The sequence below is a fragment of the Salvelinus fontinalis genome, chromosome 26 (genome assembly GCF_029448725.1).
Source record: "Salvelinus fontinalis isolate EN_2023a chromosome 26, ASM2944872v1, whole genome shotgun sequence".
NCBI lineage: Eukaryota > Metazoa > Chordata > Actinopteri > Salmoniformes > Salmonidae > Salvelinus > Salvelinus fontinalis.
Genome location: NC_074690.1, coordinates 5,129,875 through 5,151,239, shown reverse-complemented (window position 1 = coordinate 5,151,239; position 21,365 = coordinate 5,129,875). Strand labels below are relative to the sequence as shown.

The 21,365-nt window shown below is 46.4% G+C and overlaps 1 protein-coding gene across 2 annotated transcripts in view; it reads right to left on the bottom strand.

Annotated features, from left to right (window-relative positions):
- LOC129823576 (ZZ-type zinc finger-containing protein 3-like) overlaps positions 1-21,365 on the bottom strand; it is an 84,629-nt gene that overhangs the window by 23,028 nt on the left and 40,236 nt on the right. For both annotated transcript variants that reach the window (XM_055882415.1, XM_055882416.1), the window contains 5 exons: positions 13,247-13,394; positions 10,789-10,910; positions 5,818-5,889; positions 3,989-4,090; positions 3,772-3,867 (listed from right to left, as the gene is read on the bottom strand). In XM_055882415.1, the coding sequence (XP_055738390.1) occupies positions 3,772-3,867; positions 3,989-4,090; positions 5,818-5,889; positions 10,789-10,910; positions 13,247-13,394 (540 nt within the window). The remainder of the gene's footprint in view (positions 1-3,771; positions 3,868-3,988; positions 4,091-5,817; positions 5,890-10,788; positions 10,911-13,246; positions 13,395-21,365) is intronic.

The following is a 21,365-nucleotide window of genomic DNA, read 5'->3' as shown; positions in this document are numbered from 1 at the left end:
GGGACTGATGTCACAGGGGTCTTCAAACCTCTCGGTGATGAGGCTGGCCTCACCGCCATGTTTAAAATGTATTTCATGAACTTATTATCGACAATGCTTCAAGGTATATACACTGCTCAAAAAAATAAAGGGAACACTTAAACAACACAATGTAACTCCAAGTCAATCAGGTGGTGACCACAGACCACTTCTCAGTTCCTATGCTTCCTGGCTGATGTTTTGGTCACTTTTGAATGCTGGCGGTGCTCTCACTCTAGTGGTAGCATGAGACCGAGTCTACAACCCACACAAGTGGCTCAGGTAGTGCAGTTCATCCAGGATGGCACATCAATGCGAGCTGTGGCAAGAAGGTTTGCTGTGTCTGTCAGCGTAGTGTCCAGAGCATGGAGGCCCTACCAGGAGACAGGCCAGTACATCAGGAGACGTGGAGGAGGCCGTAGGAGGGCAACAACCCAGCAGCAGGACCGCTACCTCCGCCTTTGAGCAAGGAGTAGCACTGCCAGAGCCCTGCAAAATGACCTCCAGCAGGCCACAAATGTGCATGTGTCTGCTCAAACGGTCAGAAACAGACTCCATGAGGGTGGTATGAGGGCCCGACGTCCACAGGTGGGGGTTGTACTTACAGCCCAACACCGTGCAGGACGTTTGGCATTTGCCAGAGAACACCAAGATTGGCAAATTCGCCACTGGCGCCCTGTGCTCTTCACAGATGAAAGCAGGTTCACACTGAGCACATGTGACAGACGTGACAGAGTCTGGAGACGCCGTGGAGAACGTTCTGCTGCCTGCAACATCCTCCAGCATGACCGGTTTGGCAGTGGGTCAGTCATGGTGTGGGGTGGCATTTCTTTGGGGGCCCCACAGCCCTCCATGTGCTCGCCAGAGGTAGCCTGACTGTCATTAGGTACCGAGATGAGATCTTCAGACCCCTTGTGAGACCATATGCTGGTGCGGTTGGCCCTGGGTTCCTCCTAATGCAAGACAATGCTAGACCTGATGTGGCTGGAGTGTGTCAGCAGTTCCTGCAAGAGGAAGGCATTGATGCTATGGACTGGCCCGCCCGTTCCCCAGACCTGAATCCAATTGAGCACATCTGGGACATCATGTCTCGCTCCATCCACCAATGCCACGTTGCACCATGGACTGTCCAGGAGTTGGCGGATGCTTTAGTCCAGGTCTGGGAGGAGATCCCTCAGGAGACCATCCGCCACCTCATCAGGAGCATGCCCAGGCGTTGTAGGGAGGTCATACAGGCACGTGGAGGCCACACAAACTACTGAGCCTCATTTTGACTTGTTTTAAGGACATTACATCAAAGTTGGATCAGCCTGTAGTGTGGTTTTCCACTTTAATTTTGAGTGTGACTCCAAATCCAGACCTCCATGGGTTGATAAATTTGATTTCCATTGATACTTTTTGTGTGATTTTGTTGTCAGCACATTCAACTATGTAAAGAAAAAAGTATTTAATAAGAATATTTCATTCATTCAGATCTAGGATGTGTTGTTTATTAAGTGTTCCCTTTATTTTTTTGAGCAGTGTACATAAATAAGCCCTCCACAATGAATTTCAATAGAAAACTTGTAAAAATAGACAAGATCCTGCAACCATGGAGAGGTAAATACCTGTCTATTTATGGAAGATTTTCCCTGGTTAACTCCTTAGTCATATCTCAGTTTACTCACTTACTTAAGGCGCTGCCTACTATACTACTACTCCTATATTGGGATAAAAGTGGACTAGTAGTAGATGTCCCTGACTTTAATAGTTAGTTCGAGTTGGTTGCTCCGGTTTAAACCAGGTGTGTTGAGTTAGATCATTAATGTGTAGTTCAACCATGTTTTCCCTCTCCCCGAGTAGTAGTCCCCGAGTAGTAGTCCCCGGGTAGTAGTCCCCGAGTAGTAGTCCCCGAGTAGTAGTCCCCGAGTAGTAGTCCCCGAGTAGTAGTCCCCGGGTAGTAGTCCCCGGGTAATAGTCCCCGAGTAGTAGTCCCCGAGTAGTAGTCCCCGAGTAGTAGTCCCCGAGTAGTAGTCCCCGAGTAGAAGATCCCGAGTAGTAGTCCCCGAGTAGTAGTCCCCGAGTAGTAGTCCCCGAGTAGTAGTCCCCGAGTAGTAGTCCCGGAGTAGAAGTCCCCGGATAGTAGTCCCGGAGTAGTAGTCCCCGAGTAGAAGTCCCCGAGTAGTAGTCCCCGAGTAGTAGTCCTCGAGTAGTAGTCCCCGAGTAGTAGTCCCGGAGTAGTAGTCCCCGAGTAGTAGTCCCCGAGTAGTAGTCCCGGAGTAGTAGTCCCGGAGTAGAAGTCCCCGGGTAGTAGTCCCCGAGTAGTAGTCCCAGAGTAGTAGTCCCCGAGTAGTAGTCCCGGAGTAGTAGTCCCGGAGTAGTAGTCCCCGAGTAGTAGTCCCCGAGTAGTAGTCCCCGAGTAGTAGTGCCGGAGTAGTAGTCCCCGAGTAGTAGTCCCCGAGTAGTAGTCCCGGAGTAGTAGTCCCGGAGTAGAAGTCCCCGGGTAGTAGTCCCCGAGTAGTAGTGCCGGAGTAGTAGTCCCGGAGTAGTAGTCCCCGAGTAGAAGTCCCCGAGTAGAAGTCCCCGAGTAGTAGTCCCCGAGTAGTAGTCCCCGAGTAGTAGTCCCCGAGTAGTAGTCCCGGAGTAGAAGTCCCCGAGTAGTAGTCCCCGAGTAGTAGTCCCCGAGTAGTAGTTGTAATCCATGTAAACTCTGTATTTTAAAGTAAAGTGGACATGACTAAATATGGTAATTTTAAAACTAATGAATGCAATTAACTGAAATCGTTGTCTAATTAACAAAGTGGTTAATAAGTACGGGCGCGTTTGAGGAAGCGAAGGTCCATTTCTCTCAGCTCAGGGTTGAGCACCATTTGACATTGTCCTTCATTGCAGTTCGGGGTGTTCTGTACGTACGGGCAGCTGATTTAACCTGTCCTGGTACCTGTCCTGTACTGGGACTCTCTTCAGTCCCAGTAAAGGGGAACGTTAGGCTGTGTACACAGCTGGAAAAGGGGCGATCCCTAGTCATGCTGTTTTAGTTTTAGCTGCAGTAGAAACCCTACTGAGAGGCTGAGCTATAGACTCGCCGTCATCTGTAATTATTTGTGAGTTTTCATATCCTGTGGACAACTGTGTCTTGAAATCCTGCAATGTATTGTGTCTGTATCGACCCCTTCCTTCGCTACCCAGGGTCCTCTACTCTCCTCGTTCCCACCTATCCCCCTCCCTTGGCTACCCAGGGTCCTCTACTCTCCTCGTTCCCACCTATCCCCCTCCCTTGGCTACCCAGGGTCCTCTACTCTCCCCGTTCCCACCTATCCCCCTCCCTTGGCTACCCAGGGTCCTCTACTCTCCTCGTTCCCACCTATCACCTCCCTTGGCTACCCAGGGTCCTCTATTCTACTCTCCCCGTTCCCACCTATCCCCCTCCCTTGGCTACCCAGGGTCCTCTACTCTCCTCGTTCCCACCTATCACCTCCCTTGGCTACCCAGGGTCCTTTACTCTCCTCGTTCCCACCTATCCCCCTCCCTTGGCTACCCAGGGTCCTTTACTCTCCTCGTTCCCACCTATCCCCCTCCCTTGGCTACCCAGGGTCCTTTACTCTCCTCGTTCCCACCTATCCCCTCCCTTGGCTACCCAGGTCCTCTATTCTACTCTCCTCGTTCCCACCTATCACCTCCCTTGGCTACCCAGGGTCCTCTACTCTGCTTGGGGACCCCCCCTACAACAACATGATGCATCGTCTGGGGAGAGGTTTGAGGATATGTAGATACCTTCTTGCTGTAGATACACATGTTGGGGGTCCTCCCAGGAACAGAGATCCCTGCTTTAGTCAGTTTGATGAAGTACTTCTGAACGCGGCTGGCCACCTGCACACACAGAGAACAAACGTTTAGCTATAAAGATAATACATTGTTGTCCATGTGTGTGTGTGTGTGTGTGTGTGGGTGTAGGTGTAGGTGTGTGTGCACGCGTGTGTGTGTGTGTGACCTGTTTAGTGGTCCTGTTGCCCAGGGCGTCAGCTATCTTCTGCCAGCGTTTAGACTCCACCTCCTCAGGAGAGAACTTCAGCAGCAGATGCTCCAACTTTTTCTACACAGAAACAATTCATTTAGGAACGACTCATTTAGGAACAACTCATTTAGGAACAACTCATTTAGGAACGACTCATTTAGGATGTTCACTAATAATATTCTACACAGAAACGACTCATTTAGGAACAACTCATTTAGGAACGACTCATTTAGGATGTTCACTAATAATATTCTACACAGAAACAACTCATTTAGGAACGACTCATTTAGGAACGACTCATTTAGGAACAACTCATTTAGGAACGACTCATTTAGGAACGACTCATTTAGGATGTTCACTAATAATATTCTACACAGAAACAACTCATTCAGGAACGACTCATTTAGGAACGACTCATTTAGGAACGATTCATTTAGGATGTTCACTAATAATATTCTACACAGAAACAACTCATTTAGGAACGACTCATTTAGGAACGACTCATTTAGGAACGACTCATTTAGGATGTTCACTAATAATATTCTACACAGAAACAACTCATTCAGGAACGACTCATTTAGGAACGACTCATTTAGGAACAACTCATTTAGGAACGACTCATTTAGGAACGACTCATTTAGGAACGACTCATTTAGGAACGACTCATTTAGGATGTTCACTAATAATATTCTACACAGAAACAACTCATTCAGGAACGACTCATTTAGGAACGACTCATTTAGGAACGACTCATTTAGGATGTTCACTATTAATATTCTACACAGAAACAACTCATTCAGGAACGACTCATTTAGGAACGACTCATTTAGGAACGACTCATTTAGGATGTTCACTAATAATATTCTACACAGAAACAACTCATTCAGGAATGACTCATTTAGGAACGACTCATTTAGGAACGACTCATTTAGGATGTTCACTAATAATATTCTACACAGAAACAACTCATTTAGGAACGACTCATTTAGGAACGACTCATTTAGGAACGACTCATTTAGGAACACGACTCATTTAGGAACACGACTCATTTAGGAACACGACTCATTTAGGAACACGACTCATTTAGGAACACGACTCATTTAGGAACACGACTCATTTAGGAACACGACTCATTTAGGAACGACTCATTTAGGAACGACTCATTTAGGAACACGACTCATTTAGGAACACGACTCATTTAGGAACACGACTCATTTAGGAACACGACTCATTTAGGAACACGACTCATTTAGGAACGACTCATTTAGGAACGACTCATTTAGGAACGACTCATTTAGGAACGACTCATTTAGGAACGACTCATTTAGGAACGACTCATTCAGGAACAACTCATTTAGGAACGAGACTAATTTAGGAACGACTCATTCAGGAACGACTCATTTAGGAACGAGACTCATTTAGGAACGACTCATTTAGGAACGACTCATTTAGGAACGACTCATTTAGGAACGACTCATTTAGGAACGACTCATTTAGGATGTTCACTAATAATATTCTACACAGAAACAACTCATTCAGGAACGACTCATTTAGGAACGACTCATTTAGGAACGACTCATTTAGGAACGACTCATTCAGGAACGACTCATTCAGGAACGACTCATTTAAAAAACGTCCCATTTAGGATGTTCACTAATAACAACAAAAGAAGGCACTTTAAAGTGAGGAGATCTCAGATCTGTATGGTATTGTTCTACACTCTTGGCTGAGACAACTAGGAGTTTTAAATGAGTCGAAATGTATTTATTAATTATTTGTAAAAATACAAAATGTCCCGTCAGTACCTGTTCCTCCACGGTCCACAGCTGGTTGAAGGTGTCAGGTTTAATCTGGTGACACAGCCGCCCTCGGATCATCTGCACACAGAGAGACATGTTTAAGACCTCGGAAGGACACCTAATATTGTGCAGCAGTTGAACATGTCTATACACTGAGTGGACAAAACATTAGGAACACCTGCTCTTTCCATGACACAGACTGACCAGGTGAATCCAGGTGAAATCTATGATCCCTTATTGATGTCTCTTGTTAAATCCACTTCAAATCGGTGTAGATGGACGGGAGGAGACGGGGTTAAAGAAGGATTTTTAAGCCTTCAGACAATTGAGATATGGATTGTGCCAGGCGCACCGGTTTGAGTGTGTCAAGAACTGCAACGCTGCTGGGTTTTTCCACGCTCAACAGTTTCCAGTGTGTATCAAGAATGATCCACCACCCAAAGGACATCCAGCCAACTTGACACAACTGTATGAAGCATTGGAGTCAACATGGACCAGCATCCCTGTGGATCGCTTTCAACACCTTGTAGAGTCCCTGTCCTGACAAATTGGGGCTGTTCTGAGGGCAAAAGAGGGGAGTCCTAATGTTTGATATACTCAGTGTATACTACGAATATATATATATTTATTTTTTACTGAATACTTTTATACTTTTATTATCAAAAGTTATGAGAGATTGCAAGTTTAACATTTCACCGTGTGACATTTTTCTTTATTATGTGCATATGACACATATACATGTAGATTTCAAGAGTGCCGTGGTTTTTTCCAAGAATAGTGATAAACCCTCAAATCAAATAGTCCACACCAAATGCTTTCTGTCTATTGTCCATCTAGCGAGTGTATTTTCTTACTCTGACTCTGCTACTTTAAAGGAGGAATGTTTTACTGACTACAGGTGCGTTCGGAAAGTATTCAGACCCCTTTGACTTTTTCCACATTTTGTTACGTTACGGCCTTATTCTAAAATGTCTCTTTGCCTTCATCAATCTATACACAATACCCCATAATGACAAAGCATAAAACAGTATTTGGGGAGTTCCTCCCATTCTTCTCTGCAGATCCTCTCAAGCTCTGTCAGGTTGGATGGGGAGCGTCGCTGCACAGCTATTTTTAGGTCTCTCCAGACATGTTCGATTGGGTTCAAGTCCGGGCTCTGGCTGGGACACTCAAGGACATTCAGAGACTTGTCCCGAAGCCACTCCTGCGTTTTCTTGGCTGTGTGCTTAGGGTCGTTGTCCTGTTGGAAGGTGAACCTTCACCCCAGTCTGAGGTCCTGAGCGCTCTGGAGCAGGTTTTCATCAAGGATCTCTCTGTACTTTGCTCCGTTCATCTTTCCCTCGATCCTGACTAATCTCCCAGTCCCTGCTGCTGAAAAACATCCCCACAGCATGATGCTGCCACTACCATGCTTCACCGTAGGGATGGTGCCAGGTTTCCTCCAGACGTGACATTTGGCATTCAGGCCAAAGAGTTCAATCTTGGTTTCATCAGACCAGAGAATATTTTTCTCATGGTCTGAGAGTTCTTTTGGTGCCTTTTGGCAAACTCCAAGCGGGCTGTCATGTGCCTTTTACAGAAGAGTGGCTTCCATCTGGCCACTCTACCATAAAGGCCTGATTGGTGGACTGCTGCAGAGATGGTTGTCCTTCTGGAAGGTTCTCCCATCTCCACATAGGAACTCTGGAGCTCTGTCAGAGTGACCATCGGCTTCTTTGTCAACCCCCTGTCAAAGGTCCTTCTCCCTCGATTGCTCAGTTTGTCCGGGCGGCCAGCTCTAGGAAGTCTTGGTGGTTCCAAACTTCTTCCATTTAAGAATGATGGAGGACACTGTGTTCTTGGGGAACTTCAATGCTGCAGAAATGTTTTGGTACCCTTCCCCAGATCTGTGCCTCGACACAATCTTGTCTCGGAGCTCAACAGACAAGTCCTTCGACCTCATGGCTTGGTTTTTGCTCTGGCATGCACTGTTAACTGTGAGACCTTACTGACAGTAAATCTCAGTAAGACAAAAATAATGGTGTTCCAAAAAAGGTCCAGTTGCCAGGACAACAAATACAAATTCCATCTAGACACCGTTGCCCTAGAGCACACAAAAAAACTATACATACCTTGGCCTAAACATCAGCGCCACAGGTAACTTCCACAAAGCTGTGAACGATCTGAGAGACAAGGCAAGAAGGGCCTTCTATGCCATCAACAGGAACATAAAATTTGACATGCCAATTACGATCTGTCTAAAAACACTTGAATCAGTTACAGAACCCATTGCCCTTTATGGTTGTGAGGTCTGGGGTCCGCTCACCAACCAAGAATTCACAAAATGGGACAAACACTAAATTGAGACTCTGCATGCAGAATTCTGCAAAAATATCCTCTGTGTACAACGTAAAACACCAAATAATGCATGCAGAGCAGAATTAGGCCGATACCCGCTAATTATCAAAATACAGAATATAGCCGTTAAATTCTACAACCACCTAAAAGGAAGCGATTCCCAAACCTTCCATAACAAAGCCATCACCTACAGAGAGATGAACCTGGAGAAGAGTCCCCTAAGCAAGCTGGTCCTGGGACTCTGTTCACAAACACAAACAGACCCCACAGAGCCCCAGGACAACAGCACAATTAGACCCAACCAAATTATGAGAAAACAAAAAGATAATTACTTAACACATTGGAAAGAATTAACAAAAAAACAGAGCAAACTATAATGCTAGTTGGCCCTAAACAGAGAGTACAGAGTGGCAGAATACCTAACCACTGTGACTGACCCAAACTTAAGGAAAGCTTTGACTATGTACAGACTCAGTGAGCATAGCCTTGCTATTGAGAAAGGCCGCCGTAGGCAGACCTGGCTCTCAAGAGAAGACAGGCTATGTGCTCACTGCCCACAAAATGAGGTGGAAACTGAGCTGCACTTCCTAACCTCCTGCCCAATGTATGACCATATCAGAGACACTATTTCCCTCAGATTACACAGATCCACAACGAATTCAACAACAAACCCAATTTTGATAAACTTCCATATCTACTGGGTGAAATACCACAGTGTGACATCACAGCAGCAAGATGTGTGACCTGTTGCCAAAAGAAAAGTGATACGAGAGAGAGAGAGTAATGAAGATGGGAGTGTAGATGTGTTTACAAAAGAAAAAAGGAGAGAAGAACACAAAACGATGAATAAATTAAAGACGTAATGGGCCTGCACCCCAAATGGAACCCTATTCCATATAGTGGACTCTTTTTGACCAGGGACAAATGGATCCCTATTCCATATAGTGGACTCCTTTTGACCAGGGACAAATGGATCCCTATTCCATATAGTGGACTCCTTTTGACCAGGGACAAATGGATCCCTATTCCATATAGTGGACTCCTTTTGACCAGGAACAAATGGATCCCTATTCCATATAGTGGACTCCTTTCGACCAGGGACAAATGGAACCCTATTCCATATAGTGGACTCCTTTCGACTAAGGCCTCTATGGGGAATAGACTATGTAGATAGTAGGGGAATAGACTATGTAGATAGTAGGGGAATAGACTATGTAGGTAGTAGGGGAATAGACTATGTAGATAGTAGTGAAATAGACTATGTAGGTAGTAGGGGAATAGACTATGTAGATAGTAGGGGAATAGACTATGTAGATAGTAGGGGAATAGACTATGTAGATAGTAGGGGAATAGACTATGTAGATAGTAGGGGAATAGACTATGTAGGTAGTAGGGGAATAGACTATGTAGGTAGTAGGGGAATAGACTATGTAGATAGTAGGGGAATAGACTATGTAGGTAGTAGGGGAATAGACTATGTAGATAGTAGGGGAATAGACTATGTAGGTAGTAGGGGAATAGACTATGTAGGTAGTAGGGGAATAGACTATGTAGATAGTAGGGGAATAGACTATGTAGGTAGTAGGGGAATAGACTATGTAGGTAGTAGGGGAATAGACTATGTAGGTAGTAGGGGAATAGACTATGTAGGTAGTAGGGGAATAGACGATGTAGGTAGTAGGGGAATAGACTATGTAGATAGTAGGGGAATAGACTATGTAGGTAGTAGGGGAATAGACTATGTAGGTAGTAGGGGAATAGACTATGTAGGTAGTAGGGGAATAGACTATGTAGGTAGTAGTGGAATAGACTATGTAGGTAGTAGGGGAATAGACTATGTAGATAGTAGGGGAATAGACTATGTAGGTAGTAGGGGAATAGACTATGTAGATAGTAGGGGAATAGACTATGTAGGTAGTAAGGGAATAGACTATGTAGATAGTAGGGGAATAGACTATGTAGGTAGTAGGGGAATAGACTATGTAGGTAGTAGGGGAATAGACTATGTAGATAGTAGGGGAATAGACTATGTAGATAGTAGGGGAATAGACTATGTAGGTAGTAGGGGAATAGACTATGTAGGTAGTAGGGGAATAGACTATGTAGATAGTAGGGGAATAGACTATGTAGATAGTAGGGGAATAGACTATGTAGATAGTAGGGGAATAGACTGCCATCTGGGATGCAGACATGATATTTGTTCAGGAGAATCTACACAATCAATTAAACGGACTGCTTACCCCACACACACACACACACACACACACACACACACACACACACACACACACACACACACACACACACACACACACACACACACACACACACACACACACACACACACACACACACACACCAGTAGAGCACCAGGAGAAGAGAGGTGGGTTGTTTCCATAGAAACCATCTCGTATCCTCTAGTATGGGTAGAGGAATGGGATGGTGAGGTGTGACAAGGGGCTGTTAAATGGACAATAACATGGTCATTTGTGAAGATCTTTGAAATCAATTAGTAGAGAAAGGAGGCAGTTGTGGCCTAGCTGGCTACATAACAAACACATTCGTGTTGTGATCAAGCTGCAGCTGTGCCCTAAATTACATGGCTTTGGGTGAAGCCTGTGGGTTAACAGTGGGATGTACCTGTGAGTTGCTGCTGTTCTCAGGAGCGTCACTAGAGGGCAGAGCAGAGTACAGGGTCGACGATTCACCCTCCTCCTCCTTCTTGGGATCCAGAGGGCTTTTTGGTCCGACTGGTAACCTAACTATAGGATAATATATATAATATAATATTAATTTATAAATACATGATTTAACAGTATTTAACGAAACAACAAAGCTGTTAAGCATTTCATTAAAAAAACTAATTTGATATATTCTAATGGGGAAATAAACTAAATGAATCAATCGACACATGGCAGGGTTAACTCACCCTTATCGAATATGAGTTTGAGCCTCCAGGTCAACTCACCCTTATTGAATATGAGTTTGAGCCTCCAGATCAACTCACCCTTATCGAATATGAGTTGGAGCCTCCAGGTCAACTCACCCTTATTGAATATGAGTTTGAGCCTCCAGGTCAACTCACCCTTATTGAATATGAGTTTGAGCCTCCTGGTCAACTCACCCTTATCGAATATGAGTTTGAGCCTCCAGGTCAACTCACCCTTATCGAATATGAGTTTGAGCCTCCTGGTCAACTCACCCTTATCGAGTTTGAGCCTCCAGGTTAACTCACCCTTATCGAGTTTGAGCCTCCAGGTCAACTCACCCTTATCGAATATGAGTTTGAGCCTCCTGGTCAACTCACCCTTATCGAGTTTGAGCCTCCAGGTCAACTCACCCTTATCGAGTTTGAGCCTCCAGGTCAACTCACCCGTATCGAATATGAGTTTGAGCCTCCAGGTCAACTCACCCTTATCGAATATGAGTTTGAGCCTCCTGGTCAACTCACCCTTATCGAGTTTGAGCCTCCAGGTCAACTCACCCGTATCGAATATGAGTTTGAGCCTCCTGGTCAACTCACCCTTATCGAGTTTGAGCCTCCAGGTCAACTCACCCTTATCTAATATGAGTTTGAGTCTCCAGGTCAACTCACCCGTATCGAATATGAGTTTGAGCCTCCAGGTCAACTCACCCTTATCGAGTTTGAGTTTGAGCCTCCAGGTCAACTCACCCTTATCGAGTTTGAGTTTGAGACTCCAGGTCAACTCACCCGTATCGAATATGAGTTTGAGTCTCCTGGTCAACTCACCCTTATCGAGTTTGAGCCTCCAGGTCAACTCACCCTTATCGAGTTTGAGCCTCCTAGTCAACTCACCCTTTTTGAATATGAGTTTGAGCCTCCAGGTCAACTCACCCTTATCGAGTTTGAGTCTCCTGGTCAACTCACCCTTATTGAATATGAGTTTGAGCCTCCAGGTCAACTCACCCTTATTGAATATGAGTTTGAGCCTCCAGGTCAACTCACCCTTATCGAATATGAGTTTGAGCCTCCTGGTCAACTCACCCTTATCGAGTTTGAGCCTCCTGGTCAACTCACCCTTATCGAGTTTGAGCCTCCTGGGCAACTCACCCTTATCGAGTTTGAGCCTCCAGGTCAACTCACCCTTATCGAGTTTGAGCCTCCGGGTCAACTCACCCTTATCGAGTTTGAGCCTCCAGGTCAACTCACCCTTATCGAGTTTGAGCCTCCAGGTCAACTCACCCTTATCGAAGATGAGTTTGAGCCTCCAGGTCAACTCACCCTTATCGAGTTTGAGCCTCCAGGTCAACTCACCCTTATCTAATATGAGTTTGAGCCTCCAGGTCAACTCACCCTTATCGAGTTTGAGCCTCCTGGTCAACTCACCCTTTTCGAATATGAGTTGGAGCCTCCAGGTTAACTCACCCTTATCGAATATGAGTTGGAGCCTCCAGGTCAACTCACCCTTATTGAATATGAGTTGGAGCCTCCAGGTTAACTCACCCTTATCGAATATGAGTTTGAGCCTCCTGGTCAACTCACCCTTATCGAATATGAGTTGGAGCCTCCAGGTTAACTCACCCTTATCGAATATGAGTTGGAGCCTCCAGGTCAACTCACCCTTATCGAGTTTGAGCCTCCAGGTCAACTCACCCTTATCGAAGATGAGTTTGAGCCTCCAGGTCAACTCACCCTTATCGAGTTTGAGCCTCCTGGTCAACTCACCCTTATTGAATATGAGTTTGAGCCTCCAGGTCAACTCACCCTTATCTAATATGAGTTTGAGCCTCCAGGTCAACTCACCCTTATCGAGTTTGAGCCTCCAGGTCAACTCACCCTTATCTAATAGGAGTTGGAGCCTCCAGGTTAACTCACCCTTATCGAGTTTGAGTTTGAGCCTCCAGGTCAACTCACCCTTATCGAATATGAGTTTGAGCCTCCAGGTCAACTCACCCTTATCTAATATGAGTTTGAGCCTCCAGGTCAACTCACCCTTATCTAATATGAGTTTGAGCCTCCAGGTCAACTCACCCTTATCTAATATGAGTTTGAGCCTCCAGGTCAACTCACCCTTATCGAGTTTGAGCCTCCAGGTCAACTCACCCTTATCGAGTTTGAGCCTCCAGGTCAACTCACCCTTATCGAATATGAGTTTGAGTCTCCTGGTTGTACGTTTCTTGTCACAGAACTCCCTCTCGAAGTCACCCAGTCCTGAGGTGTACTGGTCCCACGAGATGTCTGGCAGCTGAACCACTCTCTGGGGCCGCGGCAGGTCCAACTCCACCTGAGGTTAGAGATCAGAGGTCAACAGGAAGTGGGCCTTGTAGAATTAGACAAAGATCACCAAGATCCACGTACGGGCAGGAAACATGTGAACTAGGTTCCTCGAATGTAGCCTTTGGCCTAACGTTCCTCCTAACGTTCCTCCTTTGGCCTAACGTTCCTCCTTTGTCAGATCACAAGGTTTACAGCCAAGACGAGCCGCTGAGAGTATAGCTGGGGCGCTGCCATGTTGAACGACCTGGAGCAACAGCCTCTTGTTGCGGAAAAACGGAGTGGGGGGGGGGGGGTATTTGTATAAGAAAGGGGGGGGGGATATTTGTATAAGAAAGGGGGGGGGATATTTGTATAAGAAAGGGGGGGGGGGGGGCTATTTGTATAAGAAAGGGGGGGGGTATTTGTATAAGAAAGGGGGGGGGCTATTTGTATAAAAAAGGGGGGGAATATTTGTATAAGAAAGGGGGGGGATATTTGTATAAGAAAGGGGGGGGCTATTTGTATAAGAAAGGGGGGGGGGCTATTTGTATAAGAAAGCCTTGTGATTAGATGTCGTTTAGACCAACGTAAGATTTTTGGAAAGAGACTTTTTATTTTTTTATTGGAGAGAGATATTTATGTTTATTTATTTTTTCCCTTTTGTATTTTAACTATTTGCACACCCCTCCCAGACCAGCGAGACGCGTGGCCCAGACCAGCGAGACACCCGGCCCAGACCAGCGAGACGCCCGGCCCAGACCAGCGAGACACTCGGCCCAGACCAGCGAGACACTCGGCCCAGACCAGCGAGACGCCCGGCCCAGACCAGCGAGACGCCCGGCCCAGACCAGCGAGACGCCCGGCCCAGACCAGCGAGACACTCGGCCCAGACCAGCGAGACACTCGGCCCAGACCAGCGAGACACTCGGCCCAGACCAGCGAGACACTCGGCCCAGACCAGCGAGACGCCCCTCCCAGATCAGCGAGACGCCCAGCCCAGACCAGCGAGACACCCCTCCCAGACCAGAGAGACACCCCTCCCAGACCAGCGAGACGAGCCTCCCAGACCAGAGAGACACCCCTCCCAGACCAGCGAGACACCCCTCCCAGACCAGAGAGACACCCCTCCCAGACCAGCGAGACGCCCCTCCCAGACCAGAGAGACGCCCCTCCCAGACCAGAGAGACACCCCTCCCAGACCAGCGAGACGCCCCTCCCAGACCAGAGAGACACCCCTCCCAGACCAGAGAGACGCCCCTCCCAGACCAGAGAGACGCCCCTCCCAGACCAGAGAGACGCCCCTCCCAGACCGGCGAGACGCCCCTCCCAGACCAGCGAGACAACTTCCTGGAGGACCTGCACTAGGAAGACCCACACCAAGAGGACCCCCTCAAACAAACCCCGGCCACACCCTGTATAGGCCCCCCAGATCAGGCCTATGCCCCCCCCACCACCACACCCTGTATAGGCCCCCCAGATCAGGCCTATGCCCCCCCCACCACCACACCCTGTATAGGCCCCCCAGATCAGGCCTATGCCCCTCTCTGCCCCCCCACCACACCCTGTATAGACCCCCCAGATCAGGCCTATTCCCCCCCCACCACCACACCCTGTATAGGCCCCCCAGATCAGGCCCATGCCCCTCTCTGCCCCACCACCACACCCTGTATAGGCCCCCCAGATCAGGCCTATGCCCCCCCCACCACCACACCCTGTATAGGCCCCCCAGATCAGGCCTATGCCCCTCTCTGCCCCCCCACCACACCCTGTATAGGCCCCCCAGATCAGGCCTATGCCCCCCCCACCACCACACCCTGTATAGGCCCCCCAGATCAGGCCTATGCCCCCCCCACCACCACACCCTGTATAGGCCCCCCAGATCAGGCCTATGCCCCTCTCTGCCCCCCCACCACACCCTGTATAGGCCCCCCAGATCAGGCCTATGCCCCCCCCCACCACCACACCCTGTATAGGCCCCCCAGATCAGGCCTATGCCCCTCTCTGCCCCCCCCACCACACCCTGTATAGGCCCCCCAGATCAGGCCTATGCCCCTCTCTGCCCCGCCACCCACACCCTGTATAGGCCCCCCAGATCAGGCCTATGCCCCCCCCCACCACCACACCCTGTATAGGCCCCCCAGATCAGGCCTATGCCCCTCTCTGCCCCCCCACCACACCCTGTATAGGCCCCCCAGATCAGGCCTATGCCCCCCCCACCACCACACCCTGTATAGGCCCCCCCAGATCAGGCCTATGCCCCCCCCCCACCACCACACCCTGTATAGGCCCCCCAGATCAGGCCTATGCCCCCCCCACCACCACACCCTGTATAGGCCCTTTACATCAGGCCTATGCTCCTTCTGCCCCCCCCCACCACCATCTGTAGCAAGGACCTCAACATCAGGCCTATGCCCCTTCTGCCCCCCCCCCACCACCCTCTGTAGCAAGGACCTCAACATCAGGCCTATGCCCCTTCTGCCCCCCCCCCCACCACCATCTGTAGCAAGGACCTCAACATCAGGCCTATGCCCCTTCTGCCCCCCCCCCCACCACCATCTGTAGCAAGGACCTCAACATCAGGCCTATGCCCCTTCTGCCCCCCCCCCCCACCACAATCTGTAGCAAGGACCTCAACATCAGAGCAATTTCCAAACGCCTGAAGGTACCACGTTCATCTGTACAAACAATAATACGCAAGTATAACCACCATGGGACCACGCAGCTGTCATACCGCTCAGGAAGGAGACGCGTTCTGTCTCCTAGAGATGAACGTACTTTGGTGCGAAAAGTGCAAATCAATCCCAGAACAACAGCAAAGGACCTTGTGAAGATGCTGGAGGAAACAGGTACAGAAGTATCTATATCCACAGTAAAACGAGTCCTATATCAAAATAACCTGAAAGGCCGCTCAGCAAGAAAGAAGCCTCTGCTCTAAAACCGCCATAAAAAAAGCCAGACTACGGTTTGCAACTGCACATGGGGACAAAGCTCGTACTTTTTGGAGAAATGTCATCTAGTCTGATGAAAGAAAAATAGAACTGTTTTGCCATAATGACCATCGTTATGTTTGGAGGAAAAAGGGGGAGGCTTGCAAGCCGAAGAACACCATCCAAACCGTGAAGCATGGAGGTGGCAGCATCATGTTGTGGGGTTGCTTTGCTGCAGGAGGGACTGGTGCACTTCACATAATAGATGGCATCATGAGGATGGAAAATTATGTGGATATATTGAAGCAACATCTCACGACATCAGTCAGGAAGTCAATGACAACCACCATTCATGCCAATAAAGCATTGTATTGAAGAGAGACACAGAAATGTTTATGTATTTTGTTCAAATCAAATCACATTTTATTTGTCACATACACATGGTTAGCAGATGTTAATGCGAGTGTAGCGAAATGCTTGTGCTTCTAGTTCCGACAATGCAGTAATACCCAACGAGTAATCTAACCTAACAATTCCACAACTACTACCTTATACACACAAGTGTAAAGGGATAAAGAATATGTACATAAAGATATATGAATGAGTGATGGTACAGAACGGCATAGGCAAGATGCAGTAGATGGTATAGAGTACGGTATATACACATGAGATGAGTATTGTGGGGTATATAAACACAAAGTGGCATAGATTAAAGTGGTAGTCTATTGTATTGTATTATGCATGTGATACGCAGTTGGGCTGCGACTATGATATGTGATCATCTCGCCTGGCTATCTTAAGACGAATGCACTAGCTGTGGGTTGCTCTGCTCACTGGCTAAATTGTAATCTAAACGTAGCGGTATATTAGTGTGTATTTTTATTTGTAGTTTTGTTTCCTGTTTAGCCCCAGGAAACAATGAGGTTATGACATTATATACCCGTCACAACCGCATTATATACCCGTCACAACCGCATTATATACCCGTCATAACCGCATTATATACCCGTCATAACCGCATTATATACCCGTCGTAACCGCATTATATACCGGTCATAACCGCATTATATACCCGTCATAACCGCATCATATACCCGTCGTAACTGCATTATATACCCGTCATAACTGCATTATATACCCGTCATAACCGCATTATATACCCGTCATAACCTCATCATATACCCGTCACAACCTCATTATATACCCGTCATAACCACATTATATACCCGTCACAACCTCATTATATACCCGTCATAACCGCATTATATACCCGTCATAACCGCATTATATACCCGTCATAACCACATTATATACCCGTCATAACCACATTATATACCCGTCATAACCTCATCATATACCCGTCATAACCTCATCATATACCCGTCATAACCTCATTATATACCCGTCATAACCTCATCATATACCCGTCATAACCTCATTATATACCCGTCATAACCTCATCATATACCCGTCATAACCTCATCATATACCCGTCATAACCTCATCATATACCAGTCATAACCGCATTATATACCAGTCATAACCGCATTATATACCCGTCATAACCTCATCATATACCCGTCATAACCTCATCATATACCCGTCATAACCGCATTATATACCCGTCGTAACCGCATTATATACCCGTCGTAACCGCATCATATACCCGTCATAACCTCATCATATACCCGTCATAACTGCATTATATACCCGTCATAACCGCATTATATACCCGTCATAACCGCATTATATACCCGTCATAACCTCATCATATACCCGTCATAACTGCATTATATACCCGTCATAACCGCATTATATACCCGTCATAACCACATTATATACCCGTCATAACTGCATCATATACCCGTCACAGCCGCATTATATACCCGTCATAACCGCATCATATACCCGTCATAACCTCATCATATACCCGTCATAACTGCATTATATACCCGTCATAACCGCATTATATACCCGTCATAACCGCATTATATACCCGTCATAACTGCATTATATACCCGTCATAACCTCATCATATACCCGTCATAACCGCGTTATATACCCGTCATAACTGCATTATATACCCGTCATAACTGCATTATATACCCGTCATAACGGCATCATATACCCGTCATAACCTCATCATATACCCGTCATAACCGCATCATATACCCGTCACAGCCGCATTATATACCCGTCATACCCGCATTATATACCCGTCATAACCGCATTATATACCCGTCATAACCGCATTATATACCCGTCACAACCGCATTATATACCGGTCATAACCGCATTATATAACCGTCATAACCGCATCATATACCCGTCATACCTGTCATAACCGCATTATATACCCGTCGTAACCGTATTATATACCCGTCACAACCGCATTATATACCCGTCATAACCGTCATAAACGCATTATATACCCGTCATAACCGCATGATATACCCGTCATAACCGCATTATATACCCGTCACAGCCGCATTATATACCCGTCATAACCGCATTATATACCCGTCACAGCCGCATTATATACCCGTCACAGCCGCATTATATACCCGTCACAACCGCATTATATACCCGTCATAACCGCATTATATACCCGTCATAACCGCATTATATACCCGTCATAACCGGATTATATACCCGTCATAACCGCATTATATACCCGTCATAACCGCATTATATACCCGTCGTAACCGCATCATATACCCGTCATAACCGCATCATATACCCGTCATAACCGCATCATATACCCGTCATAACCGCATTATATACCCGTCATAACCGCATTATATACCCGTCATAACCGCATTATATACCCGTCATAACCGCATTATATACCCGTCATAACCGCATTATATACCCGTCATAACCGCATTATATACCCGTCATAACCGCATTATATACGCGTCATAACCGCATTATATACCTGTCATAACCGCATCATATACCCGTCATAACCGCATTATATACCCGTAATAACCGCATTGTCATAACCTCATTATATACCCGTCATAACCGCATTGTCATAACCTCATTATATACCCGTCATAACCGCATCATATACCCGTCATAACTGCATCATATACCCGTCATAACCGCATCATATACCCGTCATAACCGCATCATATACCCGTCATAACCGTCATAAACGCATTATATACCCGTCATAACCGCATCATATACCCGTCATAACCACATTATATACCCGTCATAACCGCATTATATACCTGTCATAACCGCATCATATACCCGTCATAACCGCATTATATACCCGTAATAACCGCATTGTCATAACCTCATTATATACCCGTCATAACCGCATTGTCATAACCTCATTATATACCCGTCATAACCGCATCATATACCCGTCATAACTGCATCATATACCCGTCATAACCGCATCATATACCCGTCATAACCGCATTATATACCCGTCATAACCACATTATATACCCGTCATAACTGCATCATATACCCGTCACAGCCGCATTATATACCCGTCATAACCGCATCATATACCCGTCATAACCTCATCATATACCCGTCATAACTGCATTATATACCCGTCATAACCGCATTATATACCCGTCATAACCGCATTATATACCCGTCATAACTGCATTATATACCCGTCATAACCTCATCATATACCCGTCATAACCGCGTTATATACCCGTCATAACTGCATTATATACCCGTCATAACTGCATTATATACCCCTCATAACGGCATCATATACCCGTCATAACCTCATCATATACCCGTCATAACCGCATCATATACCCGTCACAGCCGCATTATATACCCGTCATACCCGCATTATATACCCGTCATAACCGCATTATATACCCGTCATAACCGCATTATATACCCGTCACAACCGCATTATATACCGGTCATAACCGCATTATATAACCGTCATAACCGCATCATATACCCGTCATACCTGTCATAACCGCATTATATACCCGTCGTAACCGTATTATATACCCGTCACAACCGCATTATATACCCGTCATAACCGTCATAAACGCATTATATACCCGTCATAACCGCATGATATACCCGTCATAACCGCATTATATACCCGTCACAGCCGCATTATATACCCGTCATAACCGCATTATATACCCGTCACAGCCGCATTATATACCCGTCACAGCCGCATTATATACCTGTCACAACCGCATTATATACCCGTCATAACCGCATTATATACCCGTCATAACCGCATTATATACCCGTCATAACCGGATTATATACCCGTCATAACCGCATTATATACCCGTCATAACCGCATTATATACCCGTCGTAACCGCATCATATACCCGTCATAACCGCATTATATACCCGTCATAACCGCATCATATACCCGTCATAACCGCATTATATACCCGTCATAACCGCATTATATACCCGTCATAACCGCATTATATACCCGTCATAACCGCATTATATACCCGTCATAACCGCATTATATACCCGTCATAACCGCATTATATACGCGTCATAACCGCATTATATACCTGTCATAACCGCATCATATACCCGTCATAACCGCATTATATACCCGTAATAACCGCATTGTCATAACCTCATTATATACCCGTCATAACCGCATTGTCATAACCTCATTATATACCCGTCATAACCGCATCATATACCCGTCATAACTGCATCATATACCCGTCATAACCGCATCATATACCCGTCATAACCGCATTATATACCCGTCATAACCGTCATAAACGCATTATATACCCGTCATAACCGCATCATATACCCGTCATAACCACATTATATACCCGTCATAACCGCATTATATACCTGTCATAACCGCATCATATACCCGTCATAACCGCATTATATACCCGTAATAACCGCATTGTCATAACCTCATTATATACCCGTCATAACCGCATTGTCATAACCTCATTATATACCCGTCATAACCGCATCATATACCCGTCATAACTGCATCATATACCCGTCATAACCGCATCATATACCCGTCATAACCGCATTATATACCCGTCATAACCGTCATAAACGCATTATA